The sequence below is a fragment of the Trichoderma camerunense genome (genome assembly GCF_050948025.1).
Source record: "Trichoderma camerunense strain CBS 138272 chromosome Unknown V8C40scaffold_16, whole genome shotgun sequence".
Lineage (NCBI taxonomy): Eukaryota > Fungi > Ascomycota > Sordariomycetes > Hypocreales > Hypocreaceae > Trichoderma > Trichoderma camerunense.
Window position 1 is genome coordinate 115,165 of NW_028145354.1, and position 16,789 is coordinate 131,953.

General features: G+C 46.1%; 6 protein-coding genes across 6 annotated transcripts; 3 read left to right on the forward strand and 3 right to left on the reverse strand.

Moving 5' to 3' along the window:
- Nucleotides 1-378: 378 nt before the first annotated feature.
- On the reverse strand, nucleotides 379-1,344 carry V8C40DRAFT_252246 (carbohydrate-binding module family 13 protein). The gene has a single exon (XM_083217352.1). The coding sequence runs from the start codon at nucleotides 1,257-1,259 to the stop codon at nucleotides 774-776; it is 486 nt and encodes a 161-aa protein (XP_083070046.1). The 5' UTR covers nucleotides 1,260-1,344; the 3' UTR covers nucleotides 379-773.
- A 509-nt stretch (nucleotides 1,345-1,853) lies between these two features.
- Nucleotides 1,854-2,864, reverse strand: V8C40DRAFT_268585 (peroxidase family protein; the record flags this gene model as incomplete). The annotated part of the gene is made up of 3 exons (XM_083219973.1): nucleotides 1,854-1,967; nucleotides 2,017-2,666; nucleotides 2,726-2,864. 3 exons carry the CDS (start codon nucleotides 2,862-2,864, stop codon nucleotides 1,854-1,856), a joined length of 903 nt encoding a protein of 300 aa, XP_083070047.1.
- A 1,013-nt stretch (nucleotides 2,865-3,877) lies between these two features.
- On the reverse strand, nucleotides 3,878-5,347 carry V8C40DRAFT_276578 (phosphotransferase family protein; the record flags this gene model as incomplete). The annotated part of the gene is made up of 2 exons (XM_083220861.1): nucleotides 3,878-5,116; nucleotides 5,213-5,347. 2 exons carry the CDS (start codon nucleotides 5,345-5,347, stop codon nucleotides 3,878-3,880), a joined length of 1,374 nt encoding a protein of 457 aa, XP_083070048.1.
- Nucleotides 5,348-6,579: 1,232 nt separating this feature from the next.
- V8C40DRAFT_252251 (uncharacterized protein) lies at nucleotides 6,580-11,926 on the forward strand. Its single transcript, XM_083217353.1, has 4 exons — nucleotides 6,580-7,127; nucleotides 7,186-8,784; nucleotides 8,851-9,663; nucleotides 9,727-11,926. The coding sequence occupies exons 1-4, from the start codon at nucleotides 6,825-6,827 to the stop codon at nucleotides 11,782-11,784; spliced, it is 4,773 nt and encodes a 1,590-aa protein (XP_083070049.1). The 5' UTR covers nucleotides 6,580-6,824; the 3' UTR covers nucleotides 11,785-11,926.
- A 547-nt stretch (nucleotides 11,927-12,473) lies between these two features.
- Nucleotides 12,474-12,835, forward strand: V8C40DRAFT_268588 (uncharacterized protein; the record flags this gene model as incomplete). The annotated part of the gene is made up of 2 exons (XM_083219974.1): nucleotides 12,474-12,579; nucleotides 12,636-12,835. The coding sequence occupies 2 exons, from the start codon at nucleotides 12,474-12,476 to the stop codon at nucleotides 12,833-12,835; spliced, it is 306 nt and encodes a 101-aa protein (XP_083070050.1).
- A 1,416-nt stretch (nucleotides 12,836-14,251) lies between these two features.
- Nucleotides 14,252-15,494, forward strand: V8C40DRAFT_67599 (uncharacterized protein). The gene is made up of 2 exons (XM_083223295.1): nucleotides 14,252-14,496; nucleotides 14,559-15,494. Exons 1-2 carry the CDS (start codon nucleotides 14,382-14,384, stop codon nucleotides 15,218-15,220), a joined length of 777 nt encoding a protein of 258 aa, XP_083070051.1. The 5' UTR covers nucleotides 14,252-14,381; the 3' UTR covers nucleotides 15,221-15,494.
- Nucleotides 15,495-16,789: the final 1,295 nt, after the last annotated feature.

The following is a 16,789-nucleotide window of genomic DNA, read 5'->3' on the forward strand; positions in this document are numbered from 1 at the left end:
CCGTCTGTTTCTGTTCTGGTAGGTAGTCACCCGAAAGTTTATGGCCCTTGCCGCCCCTAGTGGCACAGGCGCGTATGTACGTGTATACGGAGTACAGGCGGCCAGCTTCCGAGTTTAAACTGGCATGGCGGCAAGTTTCGATGCTTTTGACTGGCTTGTTGCGTTGAGGTTGCCCACCCTCACTGGGTAAAGCTCTGCAACCTGGACTTAGGCTCCAAGGATAAAGCACTCCAACTCCGAACAAATAGATAAGTCTGCAGGATTCTGGGCAACTTGAGGCTCTTGGACACCGAAACTCAGCTGCACAAGGGAGGCTGCAAGGTGTGTCCGTCGTGGGGGCGCCACCATTCCATTGGCCAAGTTGTTGATGGTGTACGACAACTAACTGGGACAGTTCTAGCCTCTTTTGAATACGACGTGCCTCTGTAATCCTTTGTTAAACCCCGCTCGGCTCTCCCCGCAACCTTAGCTGCGGCTTCCACCCGCTTCGTGTAAGTGGTGGAGGGCGATGCTACGTCTTGACCAGCGCGAGAGTGACCAATCAGTTGCAACTACGAATTTAAAGTGAGAAGTGCCTCAATTAAAGCTAGATATATAGGTCACTGAACCCGAAATTCCCAAAGCCAAACTATCACGAGACTCAAGTCTCGCTCTGCAAATACTTCGAATCCCCCGTTGAGACCTTGTGTGGGTTCTTTAGATGGCTCAGCAAACATGATTAATTGTTGGGAATATCGAGAGAAGCTCTTACAAAGTGATTGCAGCATTCATAACTAGGACGTAGTGGGAGCATCTGTGGATGCCGCAACAGTGCTTGCAGGAGTTAGTTCCCAGTGCTGCCCGCTGTGGTTGCCGCCGGCGAGATGAGCAACAAGCGTATCCGAGTATACGTCCAGGTGCTTATCTTGTCCCGTAAAGGTATTGCTCAGGCGGTATGGATATCCCTGGCCGCCTGGAGTCCAGTTGTCGAATCTCCAAAATTGACCCGAGTAGTTACCAGTGTCGGTCATGTGAAGATTGATGTTTTCCACTCCGTCATTGATAACATCGAGCGACTGCTTCACGCCATTGGCAATTGTGTGAAGGCGATAGTAGTTGCTCATGGTTGTTGGGGTGAGGAACCAGAGGGCATTAGAAGTAACGCTATGCGCGTCAACCATAGAGAGGGAATCACCACTTGAGGTCATGGCAAGTATTTTGTTTGCAGCGGTGTAGCTGTTTTTAAGGACATAGAGCTTGCTGGTATCAATTGATGCCATCTCGGTTTTGGTGATATAAAATACTACTAAGTTGTTGTTGTTTGTGTAGATGGCTCTGTCTCCAACAACTTGATCCTAAAAGATTTCGACTCGGTTGCCTGATTTTATATGTGAGAAGGACAGAACATGTTTCACTTCAGCTCAAATGGTTGCCTAAAATCGGGCCATTTTAGAAACGCTAAGGAAACTATAACATTTAATTTTCTGCAGAGCTAATGCGGCACAACCTGGCATTTATAACCCGACTGGCTGAATTGACGAGGTTTTGGAATCCATGTGTTACAGACCCTCAGTTGTGAGGATACGCATTGGCGGGAATATCTAGCACCAGGAACTCGAAATTAGAAAACTATGATGACGTAAAAAAATATTCAGCACCGAGGGATTGGGCTATATATTTATATAGTAACGCGGATATAATTGGGCTATTCAATGACCGTGTTCTTCGCGGGATCCTAACCAGGAGTATGCAACCAAAGAATTGTGTCACCAAGGTGACCTCTCGTATAACGTAACCAACGCTTTAAACAACCATCAGCTTTTTAGGATGGGAAAAAAAAATAAAACAGCTGCCGAGTTCTGTTTACGGCTTCTTCATGCTCCTGTCAAAAAGGATAAATCAACGGAAGGAAACCCCGCCAAGCCAAGAACCTCCAGAATATAAGTCAAATCATACTCTTTGACAGGGAACACCTCAGCCAAAAGGTCCTACATCTATATTAGCCAATGAATTCACACGAAAGTTTGTTGGCCTTACCGCTGGAGTTTTAATCACAACATTACCCAGAAGATCGGTTAGATTGGGTTGAGACAAGAGTGACTCGAGACCAACAGTGGCGACCCCGACGGCATTGTTGAGTACGATAGGTTTAGAACGGAACCCAAGGTTTGTCGGAATTCTCTGCTGCTCAAATATGCTTCGAACCCATTCGAGTTCTGGCTTTCCCCCAAGACTCTGTATTAGGAGGCCGTTCTCCAAGGCGCCGATTGCAATGGAGCGGGCGCCGCACTGTTGGTTGGGGTTGTGGGCAATGTCGAATAGATCTCTTGCCGACCTAGCTGCTCCAATTGCCTCTGGGGTGATAAAAGTGTAATTCATGAGAACCTCCAAGGGGACAGACCAGATTGTTTCGTTAAAGTCATTGTTATTGCCATCTCCAATGTCTGCTCGTGATAAACTGCAGTCATGGTCGATAAATCCATGATTGGACAGCTCATGGAGGTCAAAGGCGGCCAGTCTATACGACTTGATGAGCTCAGCAGCACCCACAACGATCGAAATCTCGGGTGAGACTCCGAGCCCCAGGTAGGCTCCACGAAGAAGATCAATTATAGTAATGTTTTTGCCGCTGTGAGGTAAGAAGCCGTGGTTCGCGAGTGAATTGAGGCCAGGACAAGGTCCGCGGGCTTTTATATAATAATTAATTCAGACGATCCCAGATAGTTTCATGTCTTGTCTCACTTACAGTCATCGGGGCCGGCAGGTTGCCACTCGTTGAACTTGGGGTCAAATGGATTGAAGATGGGAAGGGGAAGGCCAAGAAGTTGAGCAACTCCGATGTTGCTCAGAGTGGAAATTGCCACAAGAGAGGGAAGATACTTCATCCTGAACTGATTTTGATATGACTGAGTATTAGATGTTGTGCTTTTCCTCATTTTCTTTAAATAAGAAATCTTTACAGAAACATCAGCCTTTTTGTAGTTGGAAACTCCCACAGTGTTGTAAAGTCAGTATGAGCTCCAAAAGCGGATATACGGCAAAAGCCCGAATCCTACGTTGGAGCTCATTACAGTTTTCTCTATCATCCGCCAATAGTATCTACACATGTTTAAACCCCAATTCGCGAGCTTCTTTGATGCAACCCAGCGAGTTCAGAGTGACATAGCGCCTGTAACTGATTAAGGCATTGTCGGACTGAATTGCCGGAAGCATGAGTGGACTATGGTAGATCTTATACAGAGAATGGTCGAATATGCGACTCTGCACGGAGACCGTTAATATACAAAATACGACATTATAGTTTAACGAGGTGTGTAAGAACATTTCCAAGTCATTTGATACGTGGAGTTTAATTGCGGCTTATTTACAACACCATTTTGGACAGCTGCAAAATCAGGATTTGGAAACCCAGGGATGTTTATTGCAGAATACGTTATAAGCGACGTCGTATTTTAATCTGCAACAGCCAGTCAAGTTGGATCCTACGAAACAAGTTACAACGGTCAATGATAACCTCGTCTATGATTCTCATTAGGATCTGGATTACCTCTCTAGTGTGAAAGATGCCTCTTTTACTTCTATTTCAGATTACTCATTCTTTTAGACACCTAAAGCTGCAATAGAGCTGATATTTTGTGAAGATAGTACGCGCAGGCTATAAGATTTTATGTACACTTGAGATATAGTGGTGTACTGATGTTGCAGTGAGCGGTATTTGCACGGTATGTCTACGATACCAAGTAATGCAACTGTATGGCACAAAGTATTGATACCTTTTCACGGAAGATCCTGCTTAGATCAATACTTTCATGAAGATACCCCCCTAAGCTAGAGCGACTAAGAAGAGCGTAATATAATTTATTTGGGTGTTGGCATGGCTAGATCCCTATTGCCGGTTTCAGAGACGACAATGCTCAACAAGGTTCTCTAGGCGCTTATCACTCTGGTATTCCTTCAGTGCCATCTCTCTCCACTGTGCCCAACCGTGTCGGACCCCAAAAGCTTCTAGTATCGCGGTTGCCAGAGGTAAAGCATTTGACCATTCGGATTCCAAGGCCAACCCCCAGAAGAACCTCCTGACTTTCTCGTCGACCGTGCCGCTGATTATCCAAGAGAGGCCCTTTTGCTGCATAGCATCCGTCAAGGCAACATCATCAGCACTGAGCGAAGCCTTACCGGTACATAATGCATCTATGTCGGCAGTGACGAGTGACGGACCAAAGGCTTCCCGTCGTGGCACAACACGTGCCATCTGCCAGTCAATGATACCCGTGATGTGAAGGTCGTCGTCGACAAGTAAGTGGTCGCCCTTGTCATCGACATGCTTTAAAAAGAATTTCTCCGGGGACCTCGCATCTCCGCCTTGTTCAGCTAACTGTGATACGTTGTCTTTCAGAAAGCGGTACACTAGGTACGCATCAACTGGAAACTCGGTGTAGAGTTGGCCGTCCGCAATCAGCTCCAAGTACTGCTCCGCAAAGGCAGTATAATATGATGTAGAATTATGAAATGGGCCATCAGGAGTGAGTACCCCGAATCTGTCGCTTGCTACAGCCGAAACTTCGACGTTAGATGACTGGAAGCACAATGATCCAGCTTTAGGAAAGGGATGTCGTTCTAACTCGGCTAGGATCTCGGCAAGTTCACTCCAAATTCTTGCCTTTTCTTCGTCAGTGGCCGTTGTACCCGACACGCCTTCGCCTGTCCAGGGTCTTCCTGGTAGCTCTTCCATAAGAAGAAAAGCCACGCCGACACCATGGTCTGTCCCATTACTGCATACGCCGTAACAGAAAACCCGAGGAGCTGGCACTGTAGTGGTTTCGAGAAACTTCAACGTTGCGTACTCGCTAGTTATCAGATAATCTGCCAATGAGATGGGAAGACCAACAGCACAGCTCGTCACTCGAGGAACTCGGAGGAGCCACGAGGGGGAGCCATCTTGGAAGCGTATACGGGCATGATAATTGGCGCTTCCCATGAGGGCGCCCGGTCCAATCTTAGACGAGTGTTCAATTCTGCAACTCTGACCGCCATTCAGCCTGGATGCAAGTTGGCATACGGCTGCGTCGTTGATCCGAGAGCGGAGACGATCGATCTCGGCGGCAATTTGGGACTCGTAAGTGACATCATCCAAGCTCTATTCACCCAACCATGTTTAGTATTGTTCCGTGAAAGGTTGTAATACAAGCTGCGCTGCGGTGGAAGAAATGGAGGAAGATCTGGTTTCTCGTACCTCGTCACACGTATGGAGAGAAGGAGATAGGTGGGTGAAGCATAAATAGCGATTACAACTATCGCAGCCGCCGTTTGCTCTGACACTCGGCCTTCCACAGCTAGGAACTGAGCAGTTGAAGAATCTGGACACCATGGCGCTAATGATATTGATGCCTGAGACTTGGAAAATTGCAAAGTTTTGACACCGCGGAGTCCGTGGCTTGATAACAATTGCGGTGAATGCGATGAAGGCTGATCTGTGTTATGATGAGGAGTAGAAGTTTTCGTCCAACCCGGCTTGGCACGAAAAAAGAACAAGCCACGGAGCAAACGGTACGTGCCCGGGTTGTCACACAAAGTCTGCGTTTGTAACTCCATATTAAAGTAAGAGCTTTTGAAGAGTATGTATATGTATGTGCCCTCATGCATCTTTTCCTGGGCCGCTTCTGGACACCTCCTCTACACTAATTTTTCAGTCCAGAAAGAAATCAAAATTGATATCCTTACATCGTCTTTATTAAACTTTTTTTCCAACTCCATATCATGTCACCCGAAACTTGTTCACCCGAAACTTGTTCACCCGAAACTTGTCCCGCCATGAGCAGCACTGCTAATGATCAAGCTGTTAGCAGCCAACGATGCTCAAGGCGAGGTTGCAACAACTGGTGCGTTGCCAACTCTCGTTTTTGCCGTTTTCGTAAGTTCACTCACAATCATTAAATCTATTGTGGCCTTGAGAAGATATTCGTACTGATGTCTCCTGGCTCTACCACATTTATAGATCAAGCTTAGGGATTATTTAGGGAGTATAACCGGGAGGGCGTGAACATTAGGGGTGAATACTAATGTTCAATTTAGTACTCCCATAGATCTCAATGTCATGGTTTTTAAACTAAGAATGCCTATGAGTTTTGATTGTAATGCGATGGTATCTCTATTGACACTACTTCTGTTCCTCTTGCCCCTCTGGAATGCCGGCTTCGGTGGCATACCCTATTAGATTCGGGCAATGCAACAAATGACCTCCACGACAATATACACATTGAATTCATATTCAAGAAAAAAAATAATTGACATAGTGTCATTAGCGATGTCAACATTCTATTCACAATATCTATGCTTAGCACTTGTTAGTATAGGTAACAAGGCGCTAATGAGTTGGAGGGTTCCATGGTCACTTTTAGTTTTCCCATCAGATGAGGCTAACGTCTCTAGTTTGACGGATCGCTTAGGCCCGACCCGATGATCATGAGCATCTCACGAGACATGAAATGAGGGCGAATAGCCCTGGAGTCTTACCAAATTGGGCCATCAAATTGTATGTAAACGAAAATAGGGATACTCGAGATATATACGTTATAATATGCTTAAACTGATCGTTGCTAGTCTCCAAGAATGTGAAGATGTTGTAATTCCCCATATAATCATGTAAACCCGCCAAGGAATGCTTCAATTATGATCCTCCACGGTTGCCTGTTCGTGATGAAAAAAAAAAAAATCACGAGCCTGCGGGGTAATGGGGCGGTGCTTTCTCTTCATCAGAGTCTTACTTCTTAAATATTATCTCTGCTTAGTCTTTTCTCATATGAAATTTTGGCTACAGTCGCTGGAAACTGTAACTCTATCGCACGATGAAAAGCCAGCCAGTACCGGACAATGCGCCCACTAAGAAGCCGCCTGAGGGGCAGCTGTCTATGAAGGAGATATGGGATGCGGCAGCTAAAGAATTCGAGGCAATATGCGGAGAATCACTGCAAAGAGGCCAAATTAAGAGTTTCGAAGATGTTCAAAAGAAAATCAAGAGCGCCAATCAGGTCTCAAATGGCGCCGACGAAGAACAGAATGTAAAATGGGAAAAGGCGAAGAGCGTGGGCCTCCAGTCGCTCAAATATCTCAAGATGCTTGTCGGAGCTGCTTCACAGGCTTCCTCATTTGTATATTAGACCACTTTGCCTTGCCATGTATCAAATGCGCTTATGCTAACAACGGTAGATACCAATTCCTGAGGCAGCGGCCAACATTACCGGGTCTGCACTCTGCTTCGTCTTCGACATCCCCGAAACCATCAAAGGCTACAACGATGCCATCAACCAAGTCTTTGGTGAAGTGTCCTCAGCCTTGTCTCAGTTTCACATCTACCAGACGATAGACAATGCCGACCCCTTACTCATTCAACAGATCCATCTGGTCTTGGTCAGTTTCGTCAAGGTCTGCGCTTATGTCGTCAAGTACCGCCAAGGTCGCAAGAGGGATCGCTTCTTGAAGCAGTTCAAGTCTGTTTTTGATGATGACTCAGGTTTGGCCGACCAGATGGCAGAGTTTCGGAGCGCCTTGCAGCAGCAGCGCGATGTCGAAGGAACTGTCACGCTGGCTGTGGTTGTCGAGACGAGACAAGACATTGCGCTCCTACTCGAACAGTCTATCGTTTTTGGCAAGACTGTCCAAGAGACGCACCAAGCGGTGCAGGAGACGCAGAAAGGAGTGCAAGCCCTAAGAGATGACGTTGACCGCATGAGGACACTCATTAAGATTCGCGATACTCTGGGCGTGCCGTCAACTGTCCGCCTCGACACAAACACCACACAGACCTGTACCGACATTGCCGACAGGTGTCTCAGTGGCATGGGATCTTGGATCTGGACACACGAGGCATATACCGCTTGGACAGCCACCAAAGACAGAGACAAGGATGCCCAGCGCTTGTTAATCGTGTCCGGCCCTCCATCTTCAGGCAAGACTTGTGCCACTGCCCTCATCACCAAGCGCCTGGAAGAGCAAAAAGGTCGCACATACGTTGCACATTACTTCTTTCCTTCTAGCACAAAGAAGGCCGACAGTGAAAAGAATTCGATTCAATCGGCTTTAAAGTACATGGCCTTTCAGATTGCCCGAGTTGATGTAGCAGCTCAAAAAGTGCTAGGTAGGGCGTGCGAGGAAGAGCCCTCCGCATTCCGCCGCTCGGGGAGCCTCGACACCTTGGACAATCTTTGGGAGAAGCTGAAGATTGGAGCATCTGGAACAAATGCCGTCTACTATCTCGTGTTCGATGGCATTGAAAATCTACCCGATCAGCAGGTCAAGATGTTATTGGACTTCGTCTTCAGCCCCCGAATGGCAAAGGAATCTGCCGAGCGCGTTCAGATTCTGTTGAGCGGGACGGATGATCAGTTCACAAACTGGCAAGAGAGTAGGAGCTTTCTGAAGATCCAGATGGAGAAGCACAATACACCAGACATGCGGATAGTAATTGAGGAGGCGCTCAATCAACGAGGAATGCTACAGAACACGAAGCCCGACTCGGACCAGCAAAGAGCGAGGGACAAAATCCTCGACAAGCTGCCACAGAATGTTGAGGGAAGCTATTCGAGACTTCAATTTGGTCTGGACGATGTGATGCGCCTTCTGAGCACGCGTACTGCAATGCGCGAATTGGACCGGATGCTAGACCAGTCAATGAGTAGCCACGAAGCGGCTATTAAGAACCTACAGAGGTCTTTGACAGCGGACGAGATCAGTGAGTTGAATGAATTACTGAAATGGGTTCTGTTCAGCAACGATACCATGACTCTGGAGAGACTTGAAGCCGCCATGGTATGCGATTATCCTGTGCAAACTACTATAACATATATACCCGGATGTTAGACTAACAGGCTATAGTTCTTATACTCAGGGACAGAATCTCTTGCGTCTCTTGAGTACATTGTCAAAAATAAATACTCAGCTGTTCTGAAGCTCGACGACGGATGTGTTTTCGGTCAAGATGGAGTCAAGGAATACTTGCGCAAAGACATAGACTCATCCGGGAGATCGTCTAATACCAAGGACCGCGCCACCATCAGCATGACCATTACCATTAATAATGTGGACCAGGAACTCTGCGGACATTTCCTCTGGGACCTTGCACATAAAGCAATTCGGGACAAATTCAACTTTAACCTTGATGGTGACGCCTCCAATGCTCTGCACGGTGGCAGGGGCACCATCGCGGTGGACGAATTTGAGGCACACCATACTATTGTGACACGAGCATTTGAATACTTGAGCAAGCCACCTAGGGAACAGACTGAGAATATTGGGCCATATCTTGTCACTTGGCTCCCCTTTCACTTGTCTCGCCTCCGCCAGCTCGAAGATGATGACCAAGGGTCGCTTATGCCGAGCGAGCAGTCCGAAATTGGACAGAACTTGTATAAGTTGTTCAAAAGCGGCGAGATTTTCTTGCGTCACAGGGAGAGTTTCCAAAAGGCATGGTGGATAGTGAGCGAAATTGAGGATTTGCAGAAGTGGTTAATGGACTCAGCCATCATGCGAAGGCTGGATAAAAAATGGCGTGATGAAGTGCAGCTAGCAGCAAGCCCAACAAGGGGCTATTTGAAGGAGCTTGTGAGGATAATTATCGAGGGATTTCTCAGGGAAAGGAGCTGGGACATCACTTCTGCTTGCCAGTGGCTTCTTCGGTTGATGAAGGCAGTAAGTGGCGTTTCGTGGTCCGGTATTTCAAAGTATGATGTATGAACTAACGGCCTAAAATAGGATGAGAGAAAACTTGAGGTAAATGCTGAGACCCCTGATGAAAATGAGGATACCTTCCCCGAGATAGACTGGGACCATGTGAGCACCTGGTGTCAAGGTATTCTAGGGCTGCCTGATTCGGAGCTCAATTCGCTCTGGTACGAGCGCCTTGCCACAGCCGCAGATGAGTTTATGGTCAATGCCAATGCTGCCATATCCCTTTATCAGCGCGCCATAGAGAAGAAGAACCCCAGCTGGTTGTGCTACCAAGGATTGGGAACGGCATATTCTAAGCAAAATCGAACTTTGGAGGCCGTGACTCAAGTGGAACTAGCGCTGAAGACAGCTCAACAAGAAGATGCTACCCCCAAACCGGAAACAAAAGATATTGTTGGGTTATACTTACTGTTGGGCCAGTACGCCTATGAAGCAGGGGATGTGAATAATGCGGACAAGTACTACTCACTAGCATGCGAAGGAGGCGATGAATCTCAAGTAAGAGATGGACGGTTGGGTCGTTTAAAGTCGAGACTGGGCTTCGCCGACACTGAGGCAATACAGGCGCTCAAGAGTACATTAGCCCAGGAGAATGGGAAAGCGGAGATGACGGCCGCTATGGAGATGATTGCGCTAGACACCGACCATAACAATCTCATTGCGAGGATGTTCGCTGTGTTGAAGCAAGATCCTGACCTCCTGAAAGAAATCCTGGAAGCCATGGAGAAAGCAATATGGAACTTGACGCCAGGCAACACTTCCAAGGTGTTGACAGGGGACGAGCGTTTCACTGAGGATGAGGCTCGCAGCGTTCTCCTCTGCGATCGAGGCTTCGCAGCCTACCTATTCAAAGTCTCTTCTGACGGCCTCAAGTCCGTCAACGAAGCCCTGCGGTTGTGGGAAGAGAGCCGTGATCTGCTCGCCAACGTCGGCGGTACTAATGCTTTATTTACGCGGCAGCGTGCCACGGCGGCATTGGCATCCCATTACTTCCAAAGTATTGCAGAAGGGCTACAGCTGAATTATTATGATGCGCTATCTAAGCTGAAGAAGCTGGCGAGTTCAGATTCGGACTATAATTTTTATCGAAGCGATGCTATCAGCTTCCTGGGGGCCGCTCATGTGCTTTGCGGCGACAAGGGGTCGGCCAAAGAGGTACTAATGGCACGGATGAAGCAAGGTCTGCAGATCCTCTCCGATGACATACTTGAAAACGACAAGATCGGGTTTTCTATCCTCCAAAAGGCGCTGGAACATTACCAAGATTTCAAGAATGCAGTTGTCGCTCTGTCTGTGCTGGGACAGCCAGATCTTGTAACAGACGCCTTGTATTTTGACGTCTGCGACATCACAGAGGTTGACGACGAGAGAAAGTTGCAAGCATTGGACGTTGTCTCTGAATTGGCTAAAGAAGTGATTCGTGTCATCAATTCTCAAATTCCAGAAACTAAACTCCAATCCCAACGCATTGAAGCGGCCAAGGCGTACGTCGACACTCTTGTAGCTACCGCTGAAGCCAAGACAGAGGTGAACGGCAACAGTGAGGACGAAAAACCAAAGGTTTCTGACCTCACTGCCTACGCGCACCGCCTGATCCAGTCTCGCATCTTGCCTCTTCACAAAGCACACACCCCCAGTGTTGACAAAGACGAACTTACATGGTCCTGGACTTGTGACGGCCGCACTTCGGACGGCAGGGTGTGCGACAAGTGGAACAGTTTCGAGGACGACCTCTACCACTGTATCTACTGTTCGAACAAAGATTTCTGCGGCGACTGTTTTAAGCGACTTCGCAACCCAGAGTCTGGTGTAGACTTCATGGAGTGTAGCGCAAAGCACAGGTGGCTGCAACTCCCACACCAGGGAAACAGCATGTATGTGAGCATGAAAGCCAAGAGCGTGCGTGTGCCGATAGATGTGAGGCCTATAGACGGGGACGACAGAATATTAAAGGCTTATTATGCAGAAGATAAAAGCGGAGAAGAGATTACGATAGATGAGTGGAAGGAGAGAGTTGCAACTGAATGGGGCATTTCGCTCAAGACCTTGAGCGAGACATCAAGCGAGGATGGGAAGAGCTAAACATACCAAGGATTACTATGAATGTTGAGATGAGGCGTATTCGCAGCAAGATGGTAGTATATCTGAATACACTTGAAGTGGCTGTTAGAAAACGAGGTCCAGTCTATTTATTCTAGTATTAATCTAACTGGATGATCCGTATCAATCCTGTTGTTCTTCTTCAGATGCAGCGGATATGCATGTGTAGGGAAGGTATCGTTCACAGCCCCCGCCACCCATAAACATCTCCTTGGTGGATTCTCTTCTCCTTTTCAAAGGTAAAACAGTTTCTACGTCATTCAAACACATCTTACCTCAGACTTGTACTAATAAATTATATAAAGAACCTAGGTAGTACAAGAGAAGTTACCTAGTGCGTACTGAGAGCGGAGAAAATCTAAGACAATTCATTACCCAACCCCCTATTCGTTGTCAACACTCAAACAGTCTGAGTAATTTTCTTTTCTGGCTTACTGATGTCTTATATTGCTGTGTAACTATGACAGAGGTTTTAATGAGGTCTCATCTGATCCATTTTGCCACGCCGAATAAACCTGATTTGGTCCATCTCACAGCTCCGAAGTTTCACCCACACTATCCATATTAAGAATATGAACCTTATTAGAACCCGTACTTTCCCACTTTAATCTCAAAGAAACTTTGGACAATCAGCTATAGACTGTTCAACTATCCCAAGTCTTATTGTCATAATGAAGGCCACTACTGTTCTCTCTATTCTCGCTGTTGCTTCCAGTGCAGCAGCTGAAGGTTGTCGGCGAGGATTAACTTACTGCGGAAGTAGTCTCCTTGCACATGGTATGTAACTACGGATAAGCTCATGATACGTATAAAGAAATTGACTCGTTCCACAGGCAACTACCATGAGCAGATCAACGAGGCCCTTAAGAGGGGAGGAAAGCCAACTGATAGCCATCATATTCTTGACTCGCTATTCTTCTGCACTAGTGACGAAGATTATGTTGTATGGGAGGCTATTTGCAAACCAAGACAATGCTATGATGCCGGTCTTGGGAACTCTGACCATTGTATTGGCGACCCCGAAGAGGAGTAAGAGAATTGCCCCGAATGCTAGATTGTATCTAACAGTTATCAGGGCTAAAGAACTTTAATCGCCGACTTCAATGGACTGAGAGCTCAAAAATTCAAATCCAAACCACGATCTTGGGGTATGGAGCTCTACAGTGTGCTCAACAACAATCGGGGAAGAAGAATGGAATATTTTATGATGCCTTATTTGAGGACCGTCTTATTATAGGTTTTCCCTTATGTATTTAGGTTTTCCCTATACATTTATGTGAATACAAGGACGGTCTGCGGAACCTCACTGCCGAAGCCCTTAGGATGCAGTGACCCATAGTTAAAAGTATCCTCAGGCATAGTACCTATTCACTGACTGCTTGGACAAACCAGGATACCTCTTAGCGGCTGGCTATGTATAGCAAGTCTACTGGTGCCATATCATTCCCGTGAGTATCGTGGCCAATGCCATTAAGTAGAAGGGGCTATTGATTGAATAGGTCCATGAAGCAAAGACACATCTTCGTCGCTGCATGTTACAGTGTCTTAATGGAAGCTACCCAAAGCCTTAAATTTGAAGCTTCCGCTGGACAACCCGAGCACAAATGAATCCAAGGGCCACCAAACTGAAAATGTAGGCTTCAAATACATTTAAAAAGAGGTCTCAATTCGTAGATAGATAGATAAGATGTCGAGCGAGGATGGGCAAAGTTGAATAGACCAGAGATCAGTGCTTAAGATATCAGATAACAAATAAAAAGCTACCTCCTGTATTCTTTTTATGTAGCCAGATTTTCTAAGTTGCGAAATAGGAATTATTGCCATTTTACAAATCCGATCTATGGCGCCGTTGCCTTTACGCCGTTCCATAAGCATCTCCCTGATGAATATCCGAGCGGCCCCTTCCAATCGTTACCGCAAACCTATGATTGCCCCTCTTCCCTAGTACTTGACTCCTGAAACCATTCGCAATGAAATCGCTTTGCTGTAACTTGACATCATCATCCACTTGTCCGTCACCAACTATGGCCAGGGTCCATATTGTTAATAGCTTCTTTTAAAACTTGCTCCAGTAGGTTATTGGTATTGGCCTGTGAAGCGTTGTGAAGTAACTCCAGGACAATGGGGGGCTGAGGACCTTGTATTTCTTCCACTTCCATGGGGCAAAGTTCACATTGAGACTCGATGACTGGCTGCACTAACATCATAAATGCAGATAGATTAGCACCCAATGATCCCTGATTACACCAAACTTACCCCTCCCGGAGCCTCGCGGAATGTGTCATAGTATAGGTACTCTTTGATTGGATTCCTTGGCACATGAGCTATAGAAATGTATGGCAAGTGACAGAAACAGCCTATCAGATTCAGCCACGATATTCGCATCTACGTTGATGCCTAATGAGCCCATCAGGCTGCGCTGAGCCTCCATCCCAACAACAAAGAATCATGGCAGACCAGTGCATGATATCGATAAAGCTCAGTATATTAATGGCAATTTCCAAATATAATTACTTAATCCGACCTTAACTTGACCAGATCGTGTTGAACAGAAAGAAGTCAATACAGCTTGAGGCGAGATGGCATCGAACGGAGAGTCAAGCAGACAAGGACATACATATGGCCCTACTACAGTATATGGTAGCATTACACACCAAGGAGATAATATTTACCTGAGTAATGAGGCACCCAAAAGTTTGTTCAATCGATCAGCATCTGTTTTGTTGTTATTCATACGCTAACTACGGTGAAAACAGTTGATTGCCGAGAAGCCCTTCTACTCAAGGATCCATTCATTTATAGAGAGAGCCTTAGAAACGGCAAAGGGGAAAGGGCAGACGAAAATTTAGACTTCCCAAAGACTTTCTTCCAAAAGAAGGGCACACAGCTACTCCATGAAGCGTCAAACACCAATCGTGATACAAATTTGGGGAAAACCACGAGAGAATCTATCAGCAATTGGAACCCTGGCCATAGTCGGGAACAAACTAAGATGGATGACAATGTCACGTTAGCACAAGGTGATCGCAGTACGAAGGACAATAAAAGCGGCAATGGAAATATTTCGGCCGGCATGGCGCCGAATCGGTCAAAGGTTAGCTGCTCTTTAGCATCAACTCGATATAAGTTGCCGACCCTGTCGAAGCCGTCTTGGAGAAGCAACGAGTCATCCAAAGCTACCAGGACATCCATTATCATGCAGAAGCATTATCTCCGGTTGCCGCATAGGCTATGTATAACTTTTAACGGCAATCTCACAGACATGACCAAGGATTGGAGCCAAGATGAGTGGGCTCACCATCGTCGAATAGTTATCTTTGAAAAAGTTCAAACCGGAGCAGATTTAAATATCAACTTTAAATCTGTTCCTAGTAACGAAACACAATCAGATAATATCTGCGTCTCATGTATTTGGTGAGCAGAGAAGTCTGATTACTATATTACTTCTGTTGATATTATTAATCTACTGGAGCAGCTTATGGCTGCGCCAAACCGATTTACCGTTGAGGAAAAGAAACGCATCCGCCGTAACCTGGAGGGGTTTCGTCCACGTTTTATCTCCAGGGCTAAGCCGAGTACCAAGGAGCTCTTTAAAATTATTACGGCATTCCCTCACCCTAAACCTATAAGGCTTGAGAAAGACTTCAAGGTATTGGCTTGGGATATTCTCGAGCCAGCGCTTAAAAGGATCATTGGTAAGTATAGCAGCAGACCAAAGAGCGTCCTACCTACGCCACCTAGCTACATCGTGGAGTCAGAGCCCCAAATATCTACTTCAATAAGCGATAGCGCACCAGAATACTCCGGATATAGCTCTAGCATTCAAAGAGACCATGGCATTATGGTTTTTATCCATAATTATCGCCAGTAAGTTGCGTATCTGCAAGGTTGCGGTGATGTTGGTTAACTGAGATCTAATAACTAGTGATATTCCTACATCTTCTCAAGAGAGGAATACGGAGTCAAACAATGTCTTGGACACACTAGTTTCTAGATTTGACAGTGTACCGCTTCATGATTATGTTAAAACTTCGCTGAAAAGTCTACATGATGATAAATTAGAGGTGGAGAATTGCAACGGGCAAACGATGGAATACAGTAACGAGATTGCGACAGATAACAAAACCAACTCGGCAGATAGTGGGATTGAATCAACAAAAGACAATGATAGTCAAACACGGCAATGAATTCAAGAGATCGCCAAGCCATAGCTTGACAACTATTAGGAATTTATTCCCAGAATCGAGGTTTAAAAATAGCTTGTTAATTGTTTATAAAGAGTGTTTCTCTTAGTCTCGGCGAAACTAAGTATTATAGATGCAGTCAGGCTTAAAATTTAATCGTTTTTACAGCTAGTGCATAGAGTTAGTAAGAAAGTATTTACAAAAACTTATAAATTATATAGGATAGTGAGAAAAGCAAAGTCCATATCATTCATATATTTGCCCTGAGAGATTACTTAAGTCGAATCGTCTGGATCTCATCACCCCAGCCTCGCACATGATACTCATCATTTCTATACATAAGGCCGTGTATCCAACCTTTTCCAATAACAATGTAGTGTTCGCCTTGCTTTCGTAAATACCACGGATTTCCAGAGCCAGCGAGAATAGCAACTACATCGCCAACCTCAACGCCAGGAAGCCCAGTTCCAAAGAACCCGTGCTCTGTGATGATGAATTGTCTAGGCGCCCCTGCCTCAGTGGGGCTCCATGCAGGATCATTCTCTTGCTTGAATGTTTCGTCAATAATTTCCATAGGAATATGATCTAGGAATCTCCGAGGAAGTGAATATGATTTTTCACCTTGCTCGTTCTTCTCTTTCATATCAGCAATTAGAGGCCCTAGTATCCGACGGAGCTTGAGTCGATGCGACCAGATCTGCTCAAGTTTTTGGCAATTTTCCGCGCAGAGAGTGATCCAAGATCGCAGAGCATCAAGTTTCAAGGATACAAAGTCATCACCGTTATTGGCCCTCATACCAATG